We start from the raw sequence: 21,844 nt of genomic DNA on the forward strand, positions 1-21,844 counted from the left end.
TTGCGGAAAGCTTGACATATATGTATATATGTATATATACATATATATGTGTATTTATATAAATTTGTATATAATAAAATAAACAAAGAAATAGTAAATAGCAAATTTTGCAATTAAAATGCAAATCATTTTCAGTAATTTCCAGTAATATTGTACAAAAACTTAAATGTGATACTCTTTTGTTGCGCTTTTTTGTTGTTGATAAAATTAGTTTGCCGTATCAAATGCTTTCCACGCAAATTGTTGTTGTCAGTGTCATATTTGATTTATGAACATCAAACTGCAACTATGCAACTGCTTCAACAAAAAGAAGAACCAAGAAAAAATAGTAACGTTAGCTTCTGCGAAATTATAAAATCCTTCAAATAGTAAAAAGAATTTGATGTTGATCGTTCAGTTTTTATGGCAGCTATAAGTTATAGTGTTTTGATAACGGCATTTCCGACAAATTAGCAGTTTTTTGTGATATTCGCTCCAAACGTGCGCAAAATAACAGATCAACAGATCAGTATAACATCTTATATATATGTATGTATATATTATAGGGCCACTGACGTCTCCTGCTGTGTGCTAAAAGCATAACATATCCTGTTCAGCGTATAAAAACAATAAAACAACTCTTTTGAATTCATATTCATAGTAAGTTTATTAATTGTCACAAATTCTTGGAAAAAGTTGCGTTTACAGTATTCGAATAAGTCTTTAAGTGATTCGATAGACATTAATAATGTAGACTTCAGTACAGAAAAGCTATGTATTTTCACTTTTAGGCCAATCTATATGCTTCGCACTCAACGAGTTTCACATTAGTCCCAACACTAACAGCACAGCAATATGTATGTATGTATAAAATTTGAATTCATTTCAGTTAGACTTGACAATAAAAATTGCAATTTATTTCCAAGAAAAAAACATTTATTTTTGTGTTATAAAAATTAAGTTTCAAATAAAAAAAAAAATCGTTTTTATTGTATATCAAAATTTTTAATGCCAATTTTTAATGAATAGTTTCATGTATGGTACTTATACAATATGATATTTTTGCTGTTAGCACTTTTGCTTTTATATAATTAAATTGTCATATTTATATGTATTGTAGTACGTGTTTTACATGCACATTCACACACACACATGCACGTTTGTGCCTGTGTGCATTTTTGTACGCATGTATTTAATTGTAATTAGCTTAATCAATCTAATGACGTCTAAAAAAGCTTACTACTTATGTATGTATGCAATGTTAACAAAAATACATATGTATGTACGAAAGCTATAATCAACACAACACACCAAAATATATGTTTATGTATAAATATATTTATCCACTTATACGCAGTTTATTATTATTTATTTTTGTGCTTAAACACTAAGTATGTATATATAAATATATAAGTATGTATGTACTTAAATGCAGTACATTTACAGAAAATATAATGAATTATAAAATTAAAAAATGCGAGTCATTGAACGGTTAATGCTAATTAGCATTAATTTAGTAGTGATGCGTTTAGTATTATTTACTATGCGTATTAACATTTAAAAGCAGCCATTTATAAATATACGTGTATATGTATGTTTGAATTTATGTATGTATGTATGTATGTATATATCATGCATACATAAAAACTTACAAATATATATGCATTGTTGTTGCTGTCAATTGTTTTATTTTAGTAATTTATTTATTTATTTTTATTATTTTATTATTATTATATTTTTTTGTTTTTATTAAATATGTATTATTAATTTAATCACTTATTCATATTATATATTTATATGTATGTATGCTTATATGTATATGTTGTTGTAAATATATAATATTGTTAATGGAAGTAGTTTACAATAAGTAGCGTACGAGGTCTGCTCATAAATGTGTGTATATGTAAGGGTATTTGGCGTGCTTACTATGACGCCTAAAAGCATGCTAAATAAATGAGACGCGGACGTGGGTTATGAAATGTTGTATGCGTGTAATTTATTTCAGGTTTTTTTCTCTCTTTACTTCACACACACACATATATGCAAGTGCCGTTATTTGCATACTCGCACAAGTTTTCCTTTACTTGTACAAACAAATGTTAGACTTTGTTGTAGGTTTTCAAAAGTTATCGCTTAATTTCTGCTTTAACTTAGCACATCTTAAATTTAGCTTGCTATTTCTTAATATGTACTTTAATTATTTATTTTATTATTGTATTTTACTTTGAATTTAGTTTAATATAAACTTAAAGTGCGCATTGCTAAAAAATAGTCTAAACTTATTCTTATTCATTATGAATAGTTTTTACAATAGGCGGGGAGAGATGCGAGTGCCACCAAGGCGTAATTATTTTTTATTTTCTCGGTAAATGTAAATGTATTTAGCTGTTTTATAGTATTCAATTATTGTAAATTATTTCACTTAATTAATTTTTTTTTATATAATTTGTGTGATTTTCAGTTTCAGTATATGGCCGCTTTTAATAATTTTTTTTGCGTGGGTTCTATGAAATGGGGAAAAAATAAAATATGTGTTAAAAAATCGGTCATGAATTTCATGCTGACTCGTTTTCTAAATAACACTTAAATCGATTTTTTTTGCTTTAAAGTTTTCATCTAATGAATGCTATAATGATAAAAAAATGTAGCTTCTGAACTTGAAAGCATTTTGCGACGAAATGTATGTTTCGGCAGTTAAGATCTTATGAGCGTTTATCCAAGACACGATAAGATCGTCTTTAACCCAGATTTGGGCTGAATTCTTCAATATAAGACACAGAGTTGCCAAGCGTAATTAAAAAAACGTTACTTTCGAACAAAATTTTAAACTAATAAGTGAAATATTGGGTAGTCAAAAAAGTCTTTACATATTTCTAATCAAACTTCAACTTATTTTTTTTTTTACATTTGTAATGAATTTTAATGAACCAAATATGTACGATTTTGGTCGACCACATAATTAATTTTGCCACTTTTCTGCTAGAGACATGTTTTCATCAGTGTAAAACTTTTCTGGTTTCTCGGCGGAAACTTTCGACAAGTAATTTTCACAGGCTTCTCTTGAAGCCAACTTTCCTGCGTTAAGGGAGTTCTGCATTGACCAAAACAATTGGTAGTCTGATGGTGCAAGGTCAGGGCTATATGGTGGATCAAAATTTCCCAGCCAAGCTTTCCCAGTTTTTGCCGAATCATCAAAGATGCGTGTGGTCTAACGCTGTCCTGATGGAAGACAAATCCCTTTCTGTTGATTAGTTCTTACCCTTTTTTCGATTGATTCCTTCAATCTCATCAGTTGGTGACATAAAATGTGGAAAAATTCGTTCAACCACGTTCCAATCACACCTAACACTCAGCATAACCTTTCGAGGCATCAATCCTGGCTTTGGGACCATTTGTTGAGATTCACCACGCTTCGGCCATGATTTTTTTCGCACATTATTGTCGTATTTGATCCACTTTTCGTCTCCAGTTTCAGCATAGAGTCGCATATGTTAATTCGGTCCATTAAAGCTTCTTTTTGTAGCCAACCTTTTTTAAATGGTTGAAAACCGTTTGATGATGAATGTTAAGTTTCTTAGCGATGTCATGGCTGCTTTCATCGACTTTTCCAAAGATAGATCGACTAGAGCGAAGTGCATCTTTCACATTGCAATTTCCAGAACGTAAAAGAGCAAACTATTTTTTATACAAAAATTTAAAAATAAAGCGAATTTCTTCATTATTTTCACTCATTTTTGAGCAGCTGAAACTTTTTTCAACTTCTCCGAATTTAACTTTTTTTAAGTTATTTAAACTTAAAAGCAACCAAAATCTCACCTTTCCAACACTACGAGTATATGATATGACACAATGTGATTGGTTGCTCTGGATATATATACGACTGCAACGATATCCATTGACAAAATACGAAAATACTTTTTCGACTACCCAATATTTAATTAATTTCCACTGCAAAAGCAACCAAATTTGTGAAAAAAAATTGCAAGTAAATTGGTGTCTGAGTCTGGGCAACATTTTTTTTTTTTTAATTTTTTTTTTTAATTTCGAAGTATTCCGAAATTAGCACTAAGGATGAAGTGTTGGCGTGTTAAACTATAAAAATTCATAATCATTAAAATTTCTTCTTTTATAATTGTTTTCCCCACTGCATGCGCAAACAAACACATTTTATTTTTTACCCATTTCGAAACTTTAGTTAGACACAATTCGTGATAGTATTATTTTTACGCGCCTGCTCTTTATATTAAATAACTTTTAGTTTGTCGCATAATCAAAATTTCAGGGTATGTATGTATAACCAGTTGAGCTGCAGCTGCAATGACGTTGTCCGCTCGACAAAAATCGCTTACGCAATACTGCTTTAGTTGTACGACTCCGCGGTCGCATACAAATTACCGCAGTCCTGTTCCGAAGACATGGAGTAGTTGGCCGAGTCACGATCTTCGGGTATGGCTGTATTGACTAGACTGTGTTGTAGTGGATCCTGCAGTAGTTTGGAGAAGGTATGATGGCCGGCGCCCAGTCCCAAATGTCCATATGGCGATTCAGCTGCTTTGGTGACATGCGGCAGACGGCGCAGGAAATGCGGATTTGAGTAACGCACACCGTTCGGCAGTGTGGTGTGCATGCCGACGGGCGGTGGTGGCGGCGGTGGTGATATTGACTGTGGCGCTGAGTACTGTTGCTGCGGTTCATGCTGTTGCTGGTGTTGTTGTTGTTGCATTCGCGCTACATTCACACCGGCCATCGCCACCGCTGAGTTGGCATATTGCGAACGAAAACTGCTTAGGCCGCTATGCTGTGGAGGCGGTGGCGGCGGCAGCGGCAGCGGTGGTTGTGAATGCATCGAATATGCAGATGTGGTCATGCCGTAGTTGCCGCTGCCGCGTACAGCCTGCGCCGCTTGCTGTTGACTATGACAAGCCGCCGGTAATGGCATTGTGCTGCAATGATTGGCATAATCGAATTTCTGTTCGGGCGCCGAGCGTGTCAGTGGCAGGGTGGCGCTGTTGAGTGCGCGGCCAGCCGCCCCGATTGCATCGCCACCAAAGCTGGACATGCGCATGTTGGTGCAACGTCCGTAGGGTTCCTCCTGTATGGGCGGTTGTGGCGGCTTGGGTGGTGGCTTGCAGGCGGAACGTGGTCGTATGACCACTTCGATGTCACGTTCTTCGCCCGAATGCACGCCACTCGACGATTCGGATGGAGCGCGTTCGGGCGGCGATGTGGTGCTCTCTGTGGTGGAGGTGGTGTCGCTGCGCGGTGTGAGCGCTTCGTTTGGTACACCCGAATCGGCGCGACGCAAGCAACGCGGTGTTGAGCTGGAGGCGATCTGGAAGAGAAATTCATTTGAATAAGTGGAAACAATTTTTTTTTCAAAATTATAGAGCAGTCTGTAGCTATCACAATTCAAAAGCTTTATAAATTCATGGCGTTGGAAATGAGTTATAATCTATTAATAACTTAGAATGAAATTCGCTTATATGGACTTTACGGCTTGATCCCTTCTCAAATGAAAGATTCTATTTGTCAAGCTTTTCGTTTACTTTTTGATATATCTCGAGGAACTTTTAAACAGAGGAATACTGGGCATAGGTTTGTTCGGCAAGTCTTTAGTTAACTAAAGAATAGCAGATGCATGGAAATATTCTGAAAAATGTTTGGATAATAGGCGTTAATACTCTGCAATGGAACCTCATTAGGAATCATCAATCTGTTGCGAAACAATCTGCTATTTCGTGAAAGTTTCTTTTAAATTTTCAGTTGTTCAGCGATTGCTTAGATTCTAAATTAATAAGAAGGAGGTGGAGAATGTACCCAGTCAGTAGTCTGATGGTTCAAAACCAAGAGCTGAGGGTACTCGAAGTGAACCTCCACAAGAGTAAGACTGCCTCTGCCGAGCTTTTTATCAGTTTAGAGAAAGGGGGCTACGACGTGGATTTAGTCTAGCGACCAAAGATTACATCGGGTAACGTGGTCGCTGGGTGGAAGTCACAAAGCTACACGACATACACCCCGAGCGCCCGAACCCCCGAAAATTCTATTTTCCCATATTAATTTCAGCCTTTCCACAGATGAACTGACGGTTGTAGCAGTGAATAGTGCCAAGGATGTATCTCTACTCCTTGTATTCTGCTATATTCCACACGATTGCGGTAGTGAAACAAGGAGCTTAGATCTTGCAGGCGCAAAGTACGAGAATGCTTTAACTGGGCTAGGCTAGTAAAATGCGAGGACTGTGGAACGCCCGGTCTAATTCGCAAAAGTAGCGGAGAGTGGACGGACAACTACCAGGAGTCATGAGAAAACCTAGTTAGTGTGCACTTTCCAGAATGTACGAACGCGGTAAGTTTTAGTTACGTTGGGAGTACGGAGAATAAAATAGAATGGGCAATCCGCTCATTCTACCCGTACAAATTTCCCGGTAGGAACATGACGGGAATACTAACTGGTCACAGTCTGATGGCGGCACATGCCCACACGATGGAACTGACAGAACGAGAAGGAACTGTCTAGAACAGGGCGCCATGGCAACAGTGGGACATCTCTTGTTCACTTGGCAAAACTACGTTGTAAACATCTGGGATTTCCACGGTATGATACACTGGAGGAGGTATCGGTAGTGAGGCTGCAGAGTCTGTTAAAACTCGCGTAAAGTACAAGCAGCCAAAAGGATGACTACTTCTCTTGAATCTAGCACTGGTATTCATCTGGTACCGTAAGGGACCAAAACTGGTCTATGTGCGGTGTATTGGCCAACTAATTAATCTAACCTAACCTAACCTTGGTAATAAATAACTAGTAGAAAAGTGGATAATAAAACTATTTATTTTCTATTTTACGACACCTAACAATTACTTGAAATTCATCCCTTTTGACTAGAATACCCCCATTATCAGTCTTCTTACTTGATTACTGAGTCCCCTACTTTATGAGCTTGAATCTGACGTATTCAAGGAAATGTTTGCTGAATTTGCTCAAGTGAAGCTTAAATACTTCTAACCTAACACTATCAGTTGTCACAACTCAAGGTTAAACACACATGTATACATGTTGGTGTATATATAATAAATGACACACCTTGAAACAATTTATTCGTTGCCAATTTGTTTTGTAAACAAACAACAAAACACCATTCACATTTCCATTTACGCAATTACTTGTGAGCGAACTAATTCGGAAGCAAACTTTAATTACCACAGCAAAGGCACCGTTTATTACTGAGTGCCAGTGAATGTTAATCATACGCCCCGGTGGCACTTACCAATGTCCACAAATATAGTTTACGTGCAGTTTCAGCATTAGTCTACACGTATGCTGTGCATTTAGGCTATGAGCGCAGTGCAAGGGTGAGCCAAATTTGTTTTTTATTGTTGCTTAAGTCTTATTGGAAGTGAAAAATAAACACGAAATGGCAGAAAGTAAAAAAAAAGAAATAAAGATGAGGGAAATGTTGTATGAAACTTCGAATTTAAATTTTTTCTTCGACTAATTTTAGTGATTTTTATTTTTATGAGAAAATATTTACATTTGAAAATACCTTTCAAATCACTCAAAAACCGTTACTGTGTTGAGCTCACTTCAATTACGCACATAAAACTGAATTGTACCTGAAACTCCAACCTTGACCGATTTATTCGTGGCGTGCTTCTGGCATCTATGCACACACTCTACTTCTCAGTACCTTGCCTCACCGTCACACTATGCATTTAGCCTTAGGCAGCCCACTACGAACATTCTTGCAATTCGATTAGGCATTAATTAGACAAACATTCCGTTGCCTGTCTGTCTGCAAAATACACACAATCTGCCAAGCAAAGCGGTATGCGCTCTCTAGCACGCACAGACACACGCTTTTGTGCATCAAGGACAGAAGTAGATTTGAACAATTATTGCAAGAGTTTCGTGCAGCAGCAACAAATCAATGTTGCTACGATTTAATTGAAATCAAATCACCGATAATAAATGTAGGCATAGGCAAGAAGCAGCAAGCAGCTACCAATAAATATTTTGATTGCCCACATTACAGCATCGTGATGCTGTGTATCGTCTGCAACTACGAGTACATATTTTTATGGCATTCCCCACACTTTGTTGCAGTTACCTCATCACTGGCACTGTCATTGCTGTGATAAATGTGCATTGAACATGTCGAATGCTCCACCACCACAAGCATAGACGTAATAAATCCTTGAGCCTCCGTGCGGTGGGTTGTCGGTTCTCGTATGCAAATCGTATGGGCTGACCTGTCTATATGTCTGTGTGTCCGTGCACACTTTTTTGCATAAATAAATTTGCTGGCACATACAAATGCAGCTATATATTAAAGTTTTTTGCCATCGCTTGTTCGTGTCGAAATTGCATTCTACAGGCTCAAATCGTTTGCCGCCATCAGACGTCTGATCAACACATGCTTCACGCCTCCCCTGACAAACATATGCACTCCGCAATCATCGGTTGTCACAAATCGCAACACTTACCATTTCCGTTATGAAAAGTAAATTGGAAAAAATTGTCCGTGTCTATGAGGAAATGTTAATTGATGGACTTGTTGCGGGAAATGGCGTAAATAAAAGCGCTCAATTTCATAATTACCATCATTGTTTTGCGTGCTCTTTTGCACTTAACGGTTCGTTATTAAGTTGTGGCTTTTTTAGTGAAAAGGGTGACTAAAGCTCAAAGCCCTATGAATGCTACAGTAAAGCTCTTCACTTTTTTGAACCACAATCTGGTATTAATATGAACGAAACTTCTCTATGGTGATAGCAAGAAGTAGCTACAGTTTTAAATAGTAGTAAAGGATGCGCAGATAATTTAAAATATCAAAGTTTTGTAATGCAAAAATTATGTCAGGAATATGACTTTGGTTCAAAGTGATGAATTTTTACTAGAAAATACATTTTTCGTGCCAATAACGTTTAATTAAACCAGATCATCAAGCAATTCTCTGAGGATTTGGAAATCATTGTAACCGAATTTGAATATTATTCCAACAGAAATTTAGAAAATTCCGGAATAAGGCGTTTTCGAATAGGTTTATGCAAAAATGTGATCTTCTACTGATCTGACAACATATAGTATACTTGCACTACCGTTTTATAAGTTCATGATTTGGAATCTTTAGTGACATCTAGAGTAAGCTTAGGATGGAGCCAGGTGTAGAAGTACATGCAAGTGAGGTGAGTTCTCCAAGCGCCATTCACTTGAGAGTGATCAGAAACGAGCAGCAAGCAGCAGCTTACGATTTCCGGTCTTAAACCAAGTCTCCAAAGGCGAAACCTTCTTCCCCAGCTCCGGTATGGAGGACAGCCGCGTCAAAAAACATGTGTCAATAACGCAAAGGCTGTCCATGTTATGCGCTCTTAGAGTTGCCTGTGCGTTTAGAACGGTGTCGCACGAAGCAATTGCTATCATATCTGGTCTTATGCCACCGGATATAATGACCTCTGAGTTAAGTAGAGTTTACTGTAAAACAAAAGCCATAAATAGGTGCTAACGGCCGACGAGCGCAAAAAAGAGAGGAAGACAAGTCACGATCAGTGGAAAAATCAATGGAAAACGGCGGATAAAGGAAAGTGGTCATATAGACTAATTAAGAATGTACCGGCTTGGATTGACAGACAATACGGTGAATACCTGCAAAAATTTGGCCACGGTGACGAAGCTCAAGGTTCCTTAGGCGGAAATGCCGCCGAAAACGCAGAGTACATCTTTTTCTCCTGCTCGAGGTATGTAGTGGAGAGAACCACAATAGAAAAGCGAACAAATGAAAGAATGACACCCGATAACATAATGAGTCACAAGCTGCGATCACAGCTGGTGTGGGCTAAAATAAAAGAGTGGGCCGCAATAGCGCTCTGAAACTCAGAATGAAAGAAAGGCAGCTGAAGGTAGGATGTGAAGAGGCATTTACCGCTCAGCTTGACCCTGTGAAGTAGTGCTTAACGGCGGTCCCGCTGTACAAGCTACAGTAGCCATAGTTAAGGGTTTAGCACGTAAGCATACTGTTTCGCAAGCTCAGCATAGTTATTTAATACTGTCTGGGCAAGGTCCCGAAAGAGGTGTACTCTTGTGGACAATATGAATCATACATGCTGGCAGTATCTTTAGAAGATTTCCCCTTCGGAACAAAAAAAAAGACCTTGTTGACTGACTGTTTTCTTCGCGGAATTTGATGAACGCGATGCGGACGATCTCTATTTTCTACAAGACGGTGCGCTGGCTTATGTTTCACGTAAAAATATGGACACATTGCGTGAAAAGTTTGGTGACTCGTTAATTTTTTCAAATGGTTCAGTCAAATGAACGTCAGATCATGAGATTTGCCATTTCTAGATCATTTTCTCTGGTTTACGCCAATGAACCAGCAACGCTCAGGGCGCTCAAAGACAACCTTCAGCCTACTGTAGCCGAAATTCCAGCGGAAGTGCTGTACAGGGTCATCCAAAATTGGAGTAAACGGGCTGAGGTAGGCAAATGAAGCCGTTGTGGCCATTTTGCTTTACGGGGCATAACATTAATTGCGCGATTATTGCGCTTTACTATTACGAGTATAATCTAGCAAATGTGCTTAATCTCAGTTTATTTGAAAATGGCACTATACGAGTACTATCATTCGCTTGTAGTTACAGCAATAATATTAGCATTATATATCAATTCACATATTATCTCACATAATCCATAAATGTACATTTTACAAGTGTTAATATTATTTTAGTTATATAATTAGTTATAAATATGTACTCACATGTGCTTCGTTGGTGTGCACGGTGACCGTCACCGGTGCCAATGGGCTGACTAGATGCTCCGGCGACGAAGACAATTGCATATTCTCCGGTATAGCTTGGGGAGCACGGCCTGCAATGGTAGCACTAGCGACATCACTACCACCACCAGCACCGCCACTACTCCTATTCATCTCTGCTAAACCATTAGCGACACTGCTGTTCATATTAGCACAGCTAGTGCCGGTGGGCTGCTGATCTGTGGCATGCTTTGGTGGCGGTGGAGGCGGCAGTGTAGTTGCCGTTGGCGGCTCCAAATCGCGAGTCGACGCATATGTCACGCTATCATCACGCACACAAGCCAATAGTTTGCCCTCCTCCGAGGCGCTGTCATCACCGAAGCTACCACTGCCGGCAGTGTTGTTATAGTTACTACCATCAGGGTCAGTGACAACACCACCACCACCACCAACGTAGTTGGTATAATCTGCACAAACGGCTGTTGAGTGATTGCCACCACTAGTTGGCATTAGTTGTGGTGGTGGCGGTGGCAGCTCATCGTATTCGCTGAGTTGTAAAAGCTTCATGCCATGCGCACCGGTGGGAGTTGTGCTGTGGTTGTTGGTGAGGCCGCCAACATGTGTCTCATTGCCACAGCCGATCGTCATGACGGGGTCAATGTTGCTCTTGCCTGTTGTTCTGCTGTGGCTGGTGCTGCTGCTGCTGCTCATACTGGTAACGGTGATGCCTGCCATGGTGGCAGCGCTGGCAGTTCTTAGTGTCGCATATTCTCCGTCGTCAATTTCCCCCGCAACACTGGCAAAACATATCGCGGTTCCACGGGGCGAATGGCTGCAATGCCGCAGTTCACATTTCATATTTCGCATTTTCCGTTGAAAGGTCGGTAGTTTGGTTGGTTGGTTGGTCGCAGAATGCAGCCAAAGGTTAAATGGGTGGCAAAGTGGAGAAAAGAAAGTGCATTTTTCATAATTTATTACTGTAAAGGTTAGATATTCCTTTGCACTACAGACATATGTGTATGTATATATGTAACGTTACTATAGGGTACATATATGACTATGGAAGTATGAGTATAGGTATGAATGCATGTAAAAAACATGTGCCTCATAGTGGCAGCAACAATAGGTGACTTGATTCAACTTTAAAAACTACTTTCATACATATGTATAAATATATTTATTATATCTCTCTTCTTGATATCATTCACACAATCCTTTATGATCTCCCAGACATATGTATATATGTAAGTCAACTCAAACACCGGATGTTAAGTTCAGTAAACACATAAATAATTTCTATGTACATGCGTAAGTCTATTCATCGGATTGCTTCCTATATTATTACATACATATGTATAACTGTTTACTTATCCAATGTATGTTATTCCTTTATGAATATTCATTCATTCATAATTCCACCTTGACTTTGATGTTGACTTTGATTAATATTAGCATAACAGTCCTTGGCAGTCTTAATTATAATTACGTAAGATGCGGAATAAGGTCGCTAACCTCACCTTTCTAAGGTTATGTATGTTTAATAAGCTGTTGCATTGCATCTATCTTTATATTTTTTCAACATTAAGCAGAATATTTCTATAAGTCAGGGCTTGAGGAACGAGGCTGTCGGGTAAGAGCTTACGCTGAGAACGTTGATCTTATGGTTACAGAAATTTTATAAATACATAAATCTACGAGCAAAACGAAGGGTACCTCAATGTGGAATCCAACTGGGCGAATAGAAGCGACTTATCCGTCAACCCAGCTAAAACAGAAATGTTTTTATTCACTAGGAGGTTTAAAATCCCAAAACGTTCCTTTGCACTCTGTCAGAGGTACATGTCTTTAACTTGTTGATAAGGGGAAATATCTCGGGCTTATTTTTAATAGAAAGCTTTGATGGAGGTCAAATATTGAAGAGAGAGTAAGGGAGGGAGCATTAACACTATCAACCTTGAAATTCAACGCAAAATCACTCTTGCTATCAGGTGCTACTTTGGACTGAACTGCCGACTACATCAACAATAGCACTTAATGCCATTCTCAACATAGCACCCATGAAAAGTGCCGGCAAGCGTATTGCTGCGAAGTCAAAAGCTCAATAAAGCTAGGCATATTAGGAAGTCCGAACAAGGACACGCCTCTGCAAAAGCCCTTTGTGGCGACTTTTTTTTCTTATCTTATCTTATAATGGATCAAAGCTAGGAAGGTTGGAGTAAGAGTTTTCTGTAGCGAGCTCTCTGTCAATCTTAGCTTTAGGTTACCGGAGCGGGTTTTCAGACAGAAGTGACTTATATTAAGGTAGACGGTAGATAATATGCGGTAGATGTACTGTTATGAAGTTGAGTTTGTTTCAGGAAGGTGACAATACTATCGCAGAAGAGTCACTTTTGTCCCGCTCACATCGGAATGGGACCGAGTTGGATTGCCATTGGCGTTTTGTGTTCTGGCACTGCACTAATGGACGTTTGCGTTTCCCCTTCGAAACTTATATTCGAAGCCTCAACAAATTTGTGATAGACCCAAAGCGCTTTGTCGATTTGTAAGGGTCTTATGATCTGTTATATAAAACTCTTAGGTGCCACGGCGACCGGTGTATTGAGCAGTTCAAGTGAGATTCCTGTTAGGATCGACCTTTTAAGCTCACCTAACCCAGTCCGAAGGCCGTTGAAACAAGTTTAAATGAATCAGGCAAAGTTAATAGCCGGAAAAAGGTATTAGTTTACATAATAGTCTTTGTAGGGTTTGAAAAAGAAACATAATATAGTAGTTATGGAAAGTTTATTAAGTGAGTAAATCTTGCAACTTCTCGAGAGCTTTATTTCTTCTTAATTGCTTCAATGTCATATCTGGTTACTTGAAAAAGATTTAGATTAATAAACGAGGAATGCATCGCGACCTTAGGCCTATTGTGCCTAACAAAGAGTTGAGAATGAACCTTACCATTTTGATGAAAGAATAGAGGTCTTAATAAATAGAAGAAGAAGAAGTTTTTGAGATATGGATGTGAAATTTCTACACGTTCTTTTCTTCTCAAGAAACTCATTTGTCGGAACCGCTGATATCGGATTTCTATAGCATATATGATTTGATGCTGTCAAAGTTAACGTTTTTTTCTTGGTTTTAAATAATTTTTGTTAACTAGCTTGCTACTGCCACATTTATATTCATATACATACATATAAACATACATACATACTACAAATGTATATGAGTACATACATATAAGGTTTACTATATGAAAATGTATTAAACAACAATAAATATGTTAGTAAACATTTGCATACATATCACTGAACTACAAACCATTTGATGCTAAATAACATTATTAGTAACAATAGTTAAATACATACATACATACATATGCATATAAGTACGCATTTATATAAAATACATAAAAATTGTTAAATAAAAAGTTCATAGTTTATATATAAGTAAATTTTAATTAAAAACAGGCGACAAGCGGAACAAAAATAGTTTCTTATTGTCAATGTGACCAATACTCTCTCAAAAGTGTGTGTCTGTCTGCGGTGTCGTTTAATCAATTTCCAAATGCATATGACTATTTTGCATACAGTTGAACAAGCTCTTTCGAAAAAGTGCGCAAAATTCACAAAATAATAAATGCATATATTTTTAATTATATTTTTTTTCTAAATTTAATGAATGCAAAATACCAAAATATGCTCGTTTGTAAGCATATTGAGGTGCTACGGTGAATAAATGAAAATATGAGTGATTAACAAAAGCTGATGTGCGCGAAAACTAAAACAAAATAAATAGTAAAAAATATTCAATTTGCTTATTTTGCAACAACAAAAACTATTTTGAAAGCAAATATCACTTTCGAAATAATAACACTTTCAATACATGTGCTTTAATCATAAATAATCGAACAAAAACAGATATTCAATAAACAAAATGAGCGAAAATATTTGATGCAGTTAAATATTAGTGACACAAACAAAAACAAAAAACAAATTGGTGACGTGCATTGATTTTAAAACCTTTATTTGTTAATGTGAAGTGAGAATGAATACAAAAAAAAAAATTAAAGCAAAAAGAAAAATGTACACATTTATATATTTTAAAGTCCTGTTTCAGAAATATTGATGAATTTCGCCAAACAGAGCAATTGTTTGCTCAACTTATTAAATGAAATGCAGCAAATGAAATTTGAAATGCGCTAGAATGCTCTGCTCGTGAGTGGTTCGTGAAGGTAGGCGGCTCAACTATAGACAGTTATATTTGTACGGGTGTTAAAAGATTAAAGCCCACCGACTCGACGCACTTTCACAAATTGTGGCATCGGCAGCGATGATAATTCACAAGTTGTGTTGAGAGACGCCGTTGTATCCTGAAACAGTGTTTGATGTGCTCTTTGGACAGAGGGAATCATTGGTCAACAAAGGGGAACGCTATGGAGTCATGATTAATGATTTTTTTTTGCTTGTGTTGGAGGATGTTAATGTGGACGACCTTTGGTTCCAACAAGACAGCTCTACATGCCATACAGCCAACGAAACAATCAATTTATTGAAGGAAACTTTTGATGAACGCATTATTTCACGTTGTGAGCCCCTGCGCGAGATCGCGCGATTTAACGCCGCTGTACTATTTTTAGTACGGTTATGCGAAGTTGCTTATTTACGCAGTTAAGCCCGAGACGAATGATGCCTTGGAACAGAATATTCAACGTGTTATTGCAGATATACGACTTCAATGCTACAAAACGTGGTTGAAAATTGGGCCTCTCGCCTGGAATTAGTCGATACACATATTTTAATTGAAAACATTTCCATACGTGGTTCGATTTGGATTACATAAATATGTAAGCAAGACCAGAAGTAGAGATTAAAATCAATGAGGAAGTAATAATTCTGTATCGTTTTGAAGATTTTTGTAAGCTCTTGAATTTTTCACTACGATATTATCAAACTCTGACTTATCTAGTGATGTGCAGAGACTTAATTTCCACATCTACAACGATTAAGTCGTAATCACCAATTATTATCTTCGAAAATAACGCTACATAGTTCTCCGAACACCACTTTCGCGAACACCACTCACGAGCAATTAAGCTTAAATAAATGGTAGCATAAAAACAAAAAAAAAGAAAAATAGTTTTAAATTAAAGAATAATATTGCAGTGCATTTTAAAACTCTGTGTACTATTTTTTTTTGTAGTTGTAGGTAGTATTCATTTTTGATTCATTCAATTTAATTTTTGTTTAGTTTTAAAGAAAACGATTTTTTACCGCTTGCCATCGTTTTGTTCATGGTCACCAATTAGTAGGACATCATCTGACGTACTCGGTACTTCATTGAAGGTGACCTTCAATTTCGGTGAACTTGGTGTCAATTTTGGCCAGTATACATCATCGCCGCCGCCATCGGTGCTGGACTCAGTGCTCAATTTGCCACCACGACCACCACCCATTCCACCGCTACTCATCATGGATGAGCTCTTCTGCTCTGAGCTGCCCATATTACTGCCGCTGCCGCTAACGCTGCCAGCGCTGGGCAAACTACTGCGATTCGCCATCAATAACGGTTGTGTCGTAGCTTTTGTGATACCATAGGCATCCATTGGTGGCAACTTGAAGGTCCAACGACGTTTGGCTGTTAAGCCCAGCCAAATGACAATCCACAATAAGAGATGTACGACGCTGATAAGAGCTGGAAAGATAAAGTAAGAGAAGAAAATGAAAAGAGTTTAAAATCGACTTTTTAGTATTTAGAAAATGCAGTGTAGAGCTTTCAGGGCATGTTTGAATTTTGTGTCAACAGAAAGTTCAAATTATCAAATGGCAAAAAATATGTACGGGTTTAGCCAAGTCGACTATTAGCAAAGCTGTTTGCTGTCGCTTAATGCCCAACTGACAGATGCATAAAAGCCGATTGGAACTAGCAACTTGCCACCACTGCTCCTAAAAATTCTTTGTAAATGCCTATAACACTTTTATTTATGTTTGTGTGGGCAAGTAATTTGACAGCTGATCAATCTACCTTTAAGTATAGTATCCTCTCTCTATTTATTAAGTCTCTGAAGTACTCTTAATTCCCCTTTTATATTAAAAAAAATTCTGACTCCATGCTACCAGTGTTGCTCTATAACATTGACTTAACTGCTATACAATTTAAAAGGCTGATCTATTTTTTGTAAGTTTAATTACGTACCGGTGTTAGTGAGGTTATGTATGAACGGAATCTATTATAAAAATGTGATCCCATTTTACTGTTTAAAACATTGAGTTTTAGAGAATTCGGCGTACTATTCGCAATATCATCACTACTCTTCACACCCAGCATTCATTATTGGATAATATTGGACCAAATAGAACACGACCAGCACGCATTGAAAAAAATATATATAGAATATAGCAGCCGTAGTTGAGAGTATAAACGAAGACTATGGAGAGTCTCTTCAGCGCCGTTCGCAACAACTCGGTATGACGTATGCAACGACTTGGCGCATTTTACGGCGAGATCTTAAATTAAAAGCTTAAATTAACATTATATGTAAGAACTGATGCCGCTCAACCTTCCCAAGCCACATCGCTTCGATCTATGGGATTATGAAAAGTTGCAAGAAGATCTGACGTTTTCGAGCTACATTTTGGTCAGCGATGAGGCCAATTTCAGCTCAATGGGTATGTAAACAAGCACAATAGCCGCATTAGGGATGAATCTGCATCTGAAGAGACTCAAGGGCTGCCAATAGAATCATCTGTCCATATTTCTGCCGGTGAGAAGTTAACCGTCAATGGCAACCGATGTCGCATCATGATGTCTGAAATTGAAGCTCGTAATCTCGGCGACATTTGGTTCGCCTAGACGACACCACTTCCCACACCGCATCGCATAAATCAAATTCAAATTGAGAGAACATTTTGGAGAGCAGATGATTTCACGTTTTTGGCCGATCAATTGGCCACCAAGATCGTGTGATATCACACCGTTAAACTTTTTCCTTTAGGGATATGTCTAAAGTCTATGCTGACAATCTTGTTTCGATTTCATTCGTCAGTTACACGTCGAAAAATGCTCGAACGAATCATCGAAAATTGAACTTAACGAACGGACCATCTGAGACGTAGCCGTGGCCAATGTTTGAAAGAGAAAATGTTCTTTCGAATAAATATTCCAATTAATTTGAAAAAAGTAGTTAACCTAGAAATGGATCACGCTTTAGAACTATCGCCTTGTAATATTTTCTGCTCAAATATAATAGTATAAAGTACATATATGAGATTGTCTGTGTCTATTTGACAGTTAGCAAACTCGAGTATCGATCTCAGTTTATTACTATTATCTCTTAAGCAAGGCTATTTGAGGAAATTAAGAGGTAAAGGTCTCGGACGAAGTGTCTTATTCTTAAAATAATATATGGAAATTTCCAAAAAAAGGTATTAAGAGTAAACTCTTTTGAAGCAAAGCCATAAGTGGTAGCTTAAAGTGAAAGCTTTCTGGATTTTCTCGGTTTAAAAAGCTGCGCTTACTAGTACCCGTTATGTATGAAGATATTTCAAAAGATTTTTTTTTGTTTTTTTTTTATATATCTTGGCAACCCTACACTTAACCATACTACAAAGTTGTACTGTCTTTTGCGCGCTGTTGACGTTGACTAATGCGATTTAATATCAATTCTACTGAGTACCGGTAGTTGTTTGTATTTTTCTGATTTTCATTTTCATTTCAATTGGCTTCTGCCTTTGCTTATTTCACGTATTGTACAACTAATTGGATTTGATGCGTCATCAACGGGTTCAAGTGCTGTTTTTTTTGTTTTTCCATTTCTCATGTAAAAATACATATAAATGAAAAAGCAAAAAGGAAGCTTACAGGAAGTTGATAGAAGAATAATGCCAGAGAAATAATTTAACGGTTTAAAATTGATTTATACTGCAAACATTGGCACAATTGTAAGCAAGCTCTATTCGCAGGAATCCCTAAATCCATAAAAAGGAAATGACCTCCATTTATAGGTCATTTATATAAAATCTCAGTAAAATGTCAAAGAATACATGAACTATTACATCTACTCACTACACAGCTTCGGTCTTAAGGACTTGACTTGTTTGCTTTGACTTGAGTAGATCTTTAATATTTAATCTAATAATGGAACCCATCTACTGTCTATCAACTATATCAGAGTCATGAGTCAATCGTGTCTGAACTAACCAATTATGTGTTGCATCATGTGTACTCACCTGAAAAAAATGTCGGGCAGTGTAAGTTATTCCTATACGTGACACTGAGGTCATTCAAAAGTGGCGCCTTTACCACAGCTAATGCTAAAACGTAGCAGAGCGACGCACAGTGCGCAAAATAAATCCACGTTTCACTCGATTTCATTGTGATTAATGAGCGATCACGCATTTTCGCCGCCAACCTGCCGTGCCCATACAAATACATAATCATCGATGAGGCAATCATCAGCACGGACGAGAGTAGAAACAGTGCCAACGTTACCACACCGTTCAAAATAAGGCCGGAATTTTGGATGGGCATAGCCTCGCTGTACACCTGCAATTTGTATAAGTTGGCAGCGCCAATGTAACTAAATGTGATATCTAAAGCGACAGCAATCATTTGTATGCTAAAGATGGTCGCGAATGATTTGGTTGTCGTCCAAAAGACAGCCGGATAACGTACACACCAGACGAGCAGCGCAAAGACAAGATTCACAAACTCAGCGCTTGGCGGGTGGTCGAACACCGACATATCGATGGGCTTCTCAATGCCGAAAAAGATTTGTAGCATGCCGGCAAAACCATCGAGGCGCACCAGACTCGTTTGTGGTGGCTGCTGTGCGGTTGCGATGCTGCTGCCAGCTGATGACTTCGAAGATATTGCAGATGTAGCGGAACCGTCCACAGATGAGGGTGCTGCCATATACTCGCTCGAATCATTGCCAGCTAATTCACCCACCAGGTATTCCGGCTCGATTTCTACCTGCATCTCCTCGTCGGCCATACGCTTGATGCGCTTCACAATATTTCCGTTGCTGGCACTTTTACTGCCGCTGCCGCTGCCGCTTTTGGTTTTGATTTCGATAATTTTCGAATTGCTTGTTAATGGCGTGGAGGGTATAATCTCTGGCAACTTCTCGGGCTTAACGATATGAATATTGCTGTCACGTGTTGTCGTGCTAATGGTTGCTGTTGATTTGCCGTAGTTGCGGCGTGCGTCGTAATCGAGCGCATCTGTTTCAAAAGACGCCGCTGAATCGCCGCGGTTTTGTCCGCGTGGCAAATTTATGGATTGCTCAAAGTTTGTGCTCGCAGACAAATCCAACTCATCGAGCCGATTTAAATCGATTTCAGTTGCTGCAGCTTTGTTATTGCCATACGCGTTGGATGGCCGCAAATCGACAGCGGCACGACCTGTGTCGAGGCGTGAGTTGCGTGTTGCGGTCGACTCACTGGAACGTCCGCCAGCGGTGTTGGTGTGGTGGCGCCGGTTGTGTTGTTGTCCGCCGCGTTGACGATGATGTTGCCGATTGTGACCGTGATGTTTACGCGATGATTTTGCCGAATGTGTGCTGTTGTGGTGGGCTTGTTGTGGTTGTTCCTTATGGTTATGGTGATGGTGTGTGCGTGTGGGTTGGGTGTGTGCCACTGGTGGGGCAGTTGTTGTGGTGGAACTTACGGCAACTAATATATCTTCATTATCATTGTCATTGTAGTTGTTTCTGTTGCTGCTTTTGTTGCTCACGCTAGGGGTTTGTGTTGTTGTTGTTGTTGTAAATTTCGTGTTACTTGTTCTCTCCGGCACACTGCTTAAGTATTTTGTGGTTGCCGCTGTTGTTGTAGCGCCAGCAGTGGTTCCAAGTGTTGCATCCAAGCCGCGTCCTATTGTCTTTCCAAGTTCATTGGAGGCATTTGTAGTTGTTGTTTTCGGTCGCACACTGCTGGTAATTTTGACAGATGAGTTTTGTTCTTGGCTATTAGTTGTTGTTGTTGTTTTAATTGTCGTCAGTGCTGCCTCAATGTCCGACGCTGCAACGTCAAGGCTGTTTGACTTGCCAAGCGTGCCCAACTTGTCCCACATTTGATCATAATTCTTGTTGTTATTGTTGTTGCTCTTCTCGGTTATTAAATTTACCGAATTCCTTGCAGTTGTTGTTGTGCTGGTTTTTGCGGTTACCGTTTGTGGTATGTCAACCGCTTTGCCACTCCAAATATCCTTTGTATCCAAATGTTCAACGAAAATGCGTCCTTCGCTCTCGCCCTCTCCTTCACCACCGCCTGCGAAAACGCCACCTCCTTCGGCACCTCTACCATCATAAATATCAGTTCCTTCATTGAAGTCAAATTTATTGTTGTTCTTGCGGTTTGTATCAACATCAGCAACACCATCATCATTATTATTTGCTTCCTCTTGGTCTCTTCGTTCTTCCTTGCTGTTCTGATTAATTAAATCGGGCACTTCAAAATATCTTGTCTTCCCGCCGTCACGGAAATCCACTCCTATATTGTTGCTGCTCTTCGCTTTTGCTTCCGCCTTCCGATTGCCGAATTTAACTTGCTTCGAACTCGTGAGCATGTCGAACATATTATTGTTTATGTCGGTTCCTGCAGCGCCAGCACCAACAGCCGTAAACATCGTATCGTTGTAGTAGTCATCGTCTTGGTCGTCCTCCAGACTGTTGCTGACGTCGCCGTGGATGCCTGTACCATTTTGGTAGGGTGCTGTAACCACCGAAAGCACAACTAAATTACGACGATTGACCGCAATAAAGTCGAGCTCCGTTTGCCAAATATTCTCTGTAAGTGGGAAAAGGAAAAAGAACAAAATTTAGTTTGATTAAAAATAATAAAAGATGATTTTGTTAAGTTTGATATTGGTTGACGGTTTTCGCTAGCAGAATTAATATGCTTTATGTATAAGCCTTTATTCTAGTAGTTGCTGAAAAGTTTTTATGAATGCAATCACACCTCACTTGGAACAGTCTTGCACACTTAACTAGACATATGTGAGCTATTTTATCGCATATTTTATCAGTGAGCTTGCTAGGAATCCTTATCCTAATTTGGAAGTGAGTCGATTGTCTGAGGACCTCTTGCGCTCTAGCGCTGAACCTATAAACCTCCACAGAGCTTGGAAAACGCTGAT

General features: G+C 38.6%; 1 protein-coding gene across 7 annotated transcripts in view; it reads right to left on the minus strand.

Annotated features, from left to right (window-relative positions):
- Positions 1 to 627: 627 nt before the first annotated feature.
- The window catches only part of LOC105231519 (protein tincar), a 176,091-nt gene continuing 154,874 nt past the window's right edge, over positions 628 to 21,844 (minus strand). For all 7 annotated transcript variants that reach the window (XM_049450477.1, XM_049450476.1, XM_049450472.1 and 4 more), the window contains 4 exons: positions 18,937 to 21,495; positions 15,982 to 16,402; positions 10,727 to 11,555; positions 628 to 5,311 (listed from right to left, as the gene is read on the minus strand). In XM_049450477.1, the coding sequence (XP_049306434.1) occupies positions 4,340 to 5,311; positions 10,727 to 11,555; positions 15,982 to 16,402; positions 18,937 to 21,495 (4,781 nt within the window). In that variant the 3' untranslated portion in view covers positions 628 to 4,339. The remainder of the gene's footprint in view (positions 5,312 to 10,726; positions 11,556 to 15,981; positions 16,403 to 18,936; positions 21,496 to 21,844) is intronic.

Source organism: Bactrocera dorsalis, chromosome 2 (assembly GCF_023373825.1).
Source record: "Bactrocera dorsalis isolate Fly_Bdor chromosome 2, ASM2337382v1, whole genome shotgun sequence".
NCBI classification, from domain to species: domain Eukaryota; kingdom Metazoa; phylum Arthropoda; class Insecta; order Diptera; family Tephritidae; genus Bactrocera; species Bactrocera dorsalis.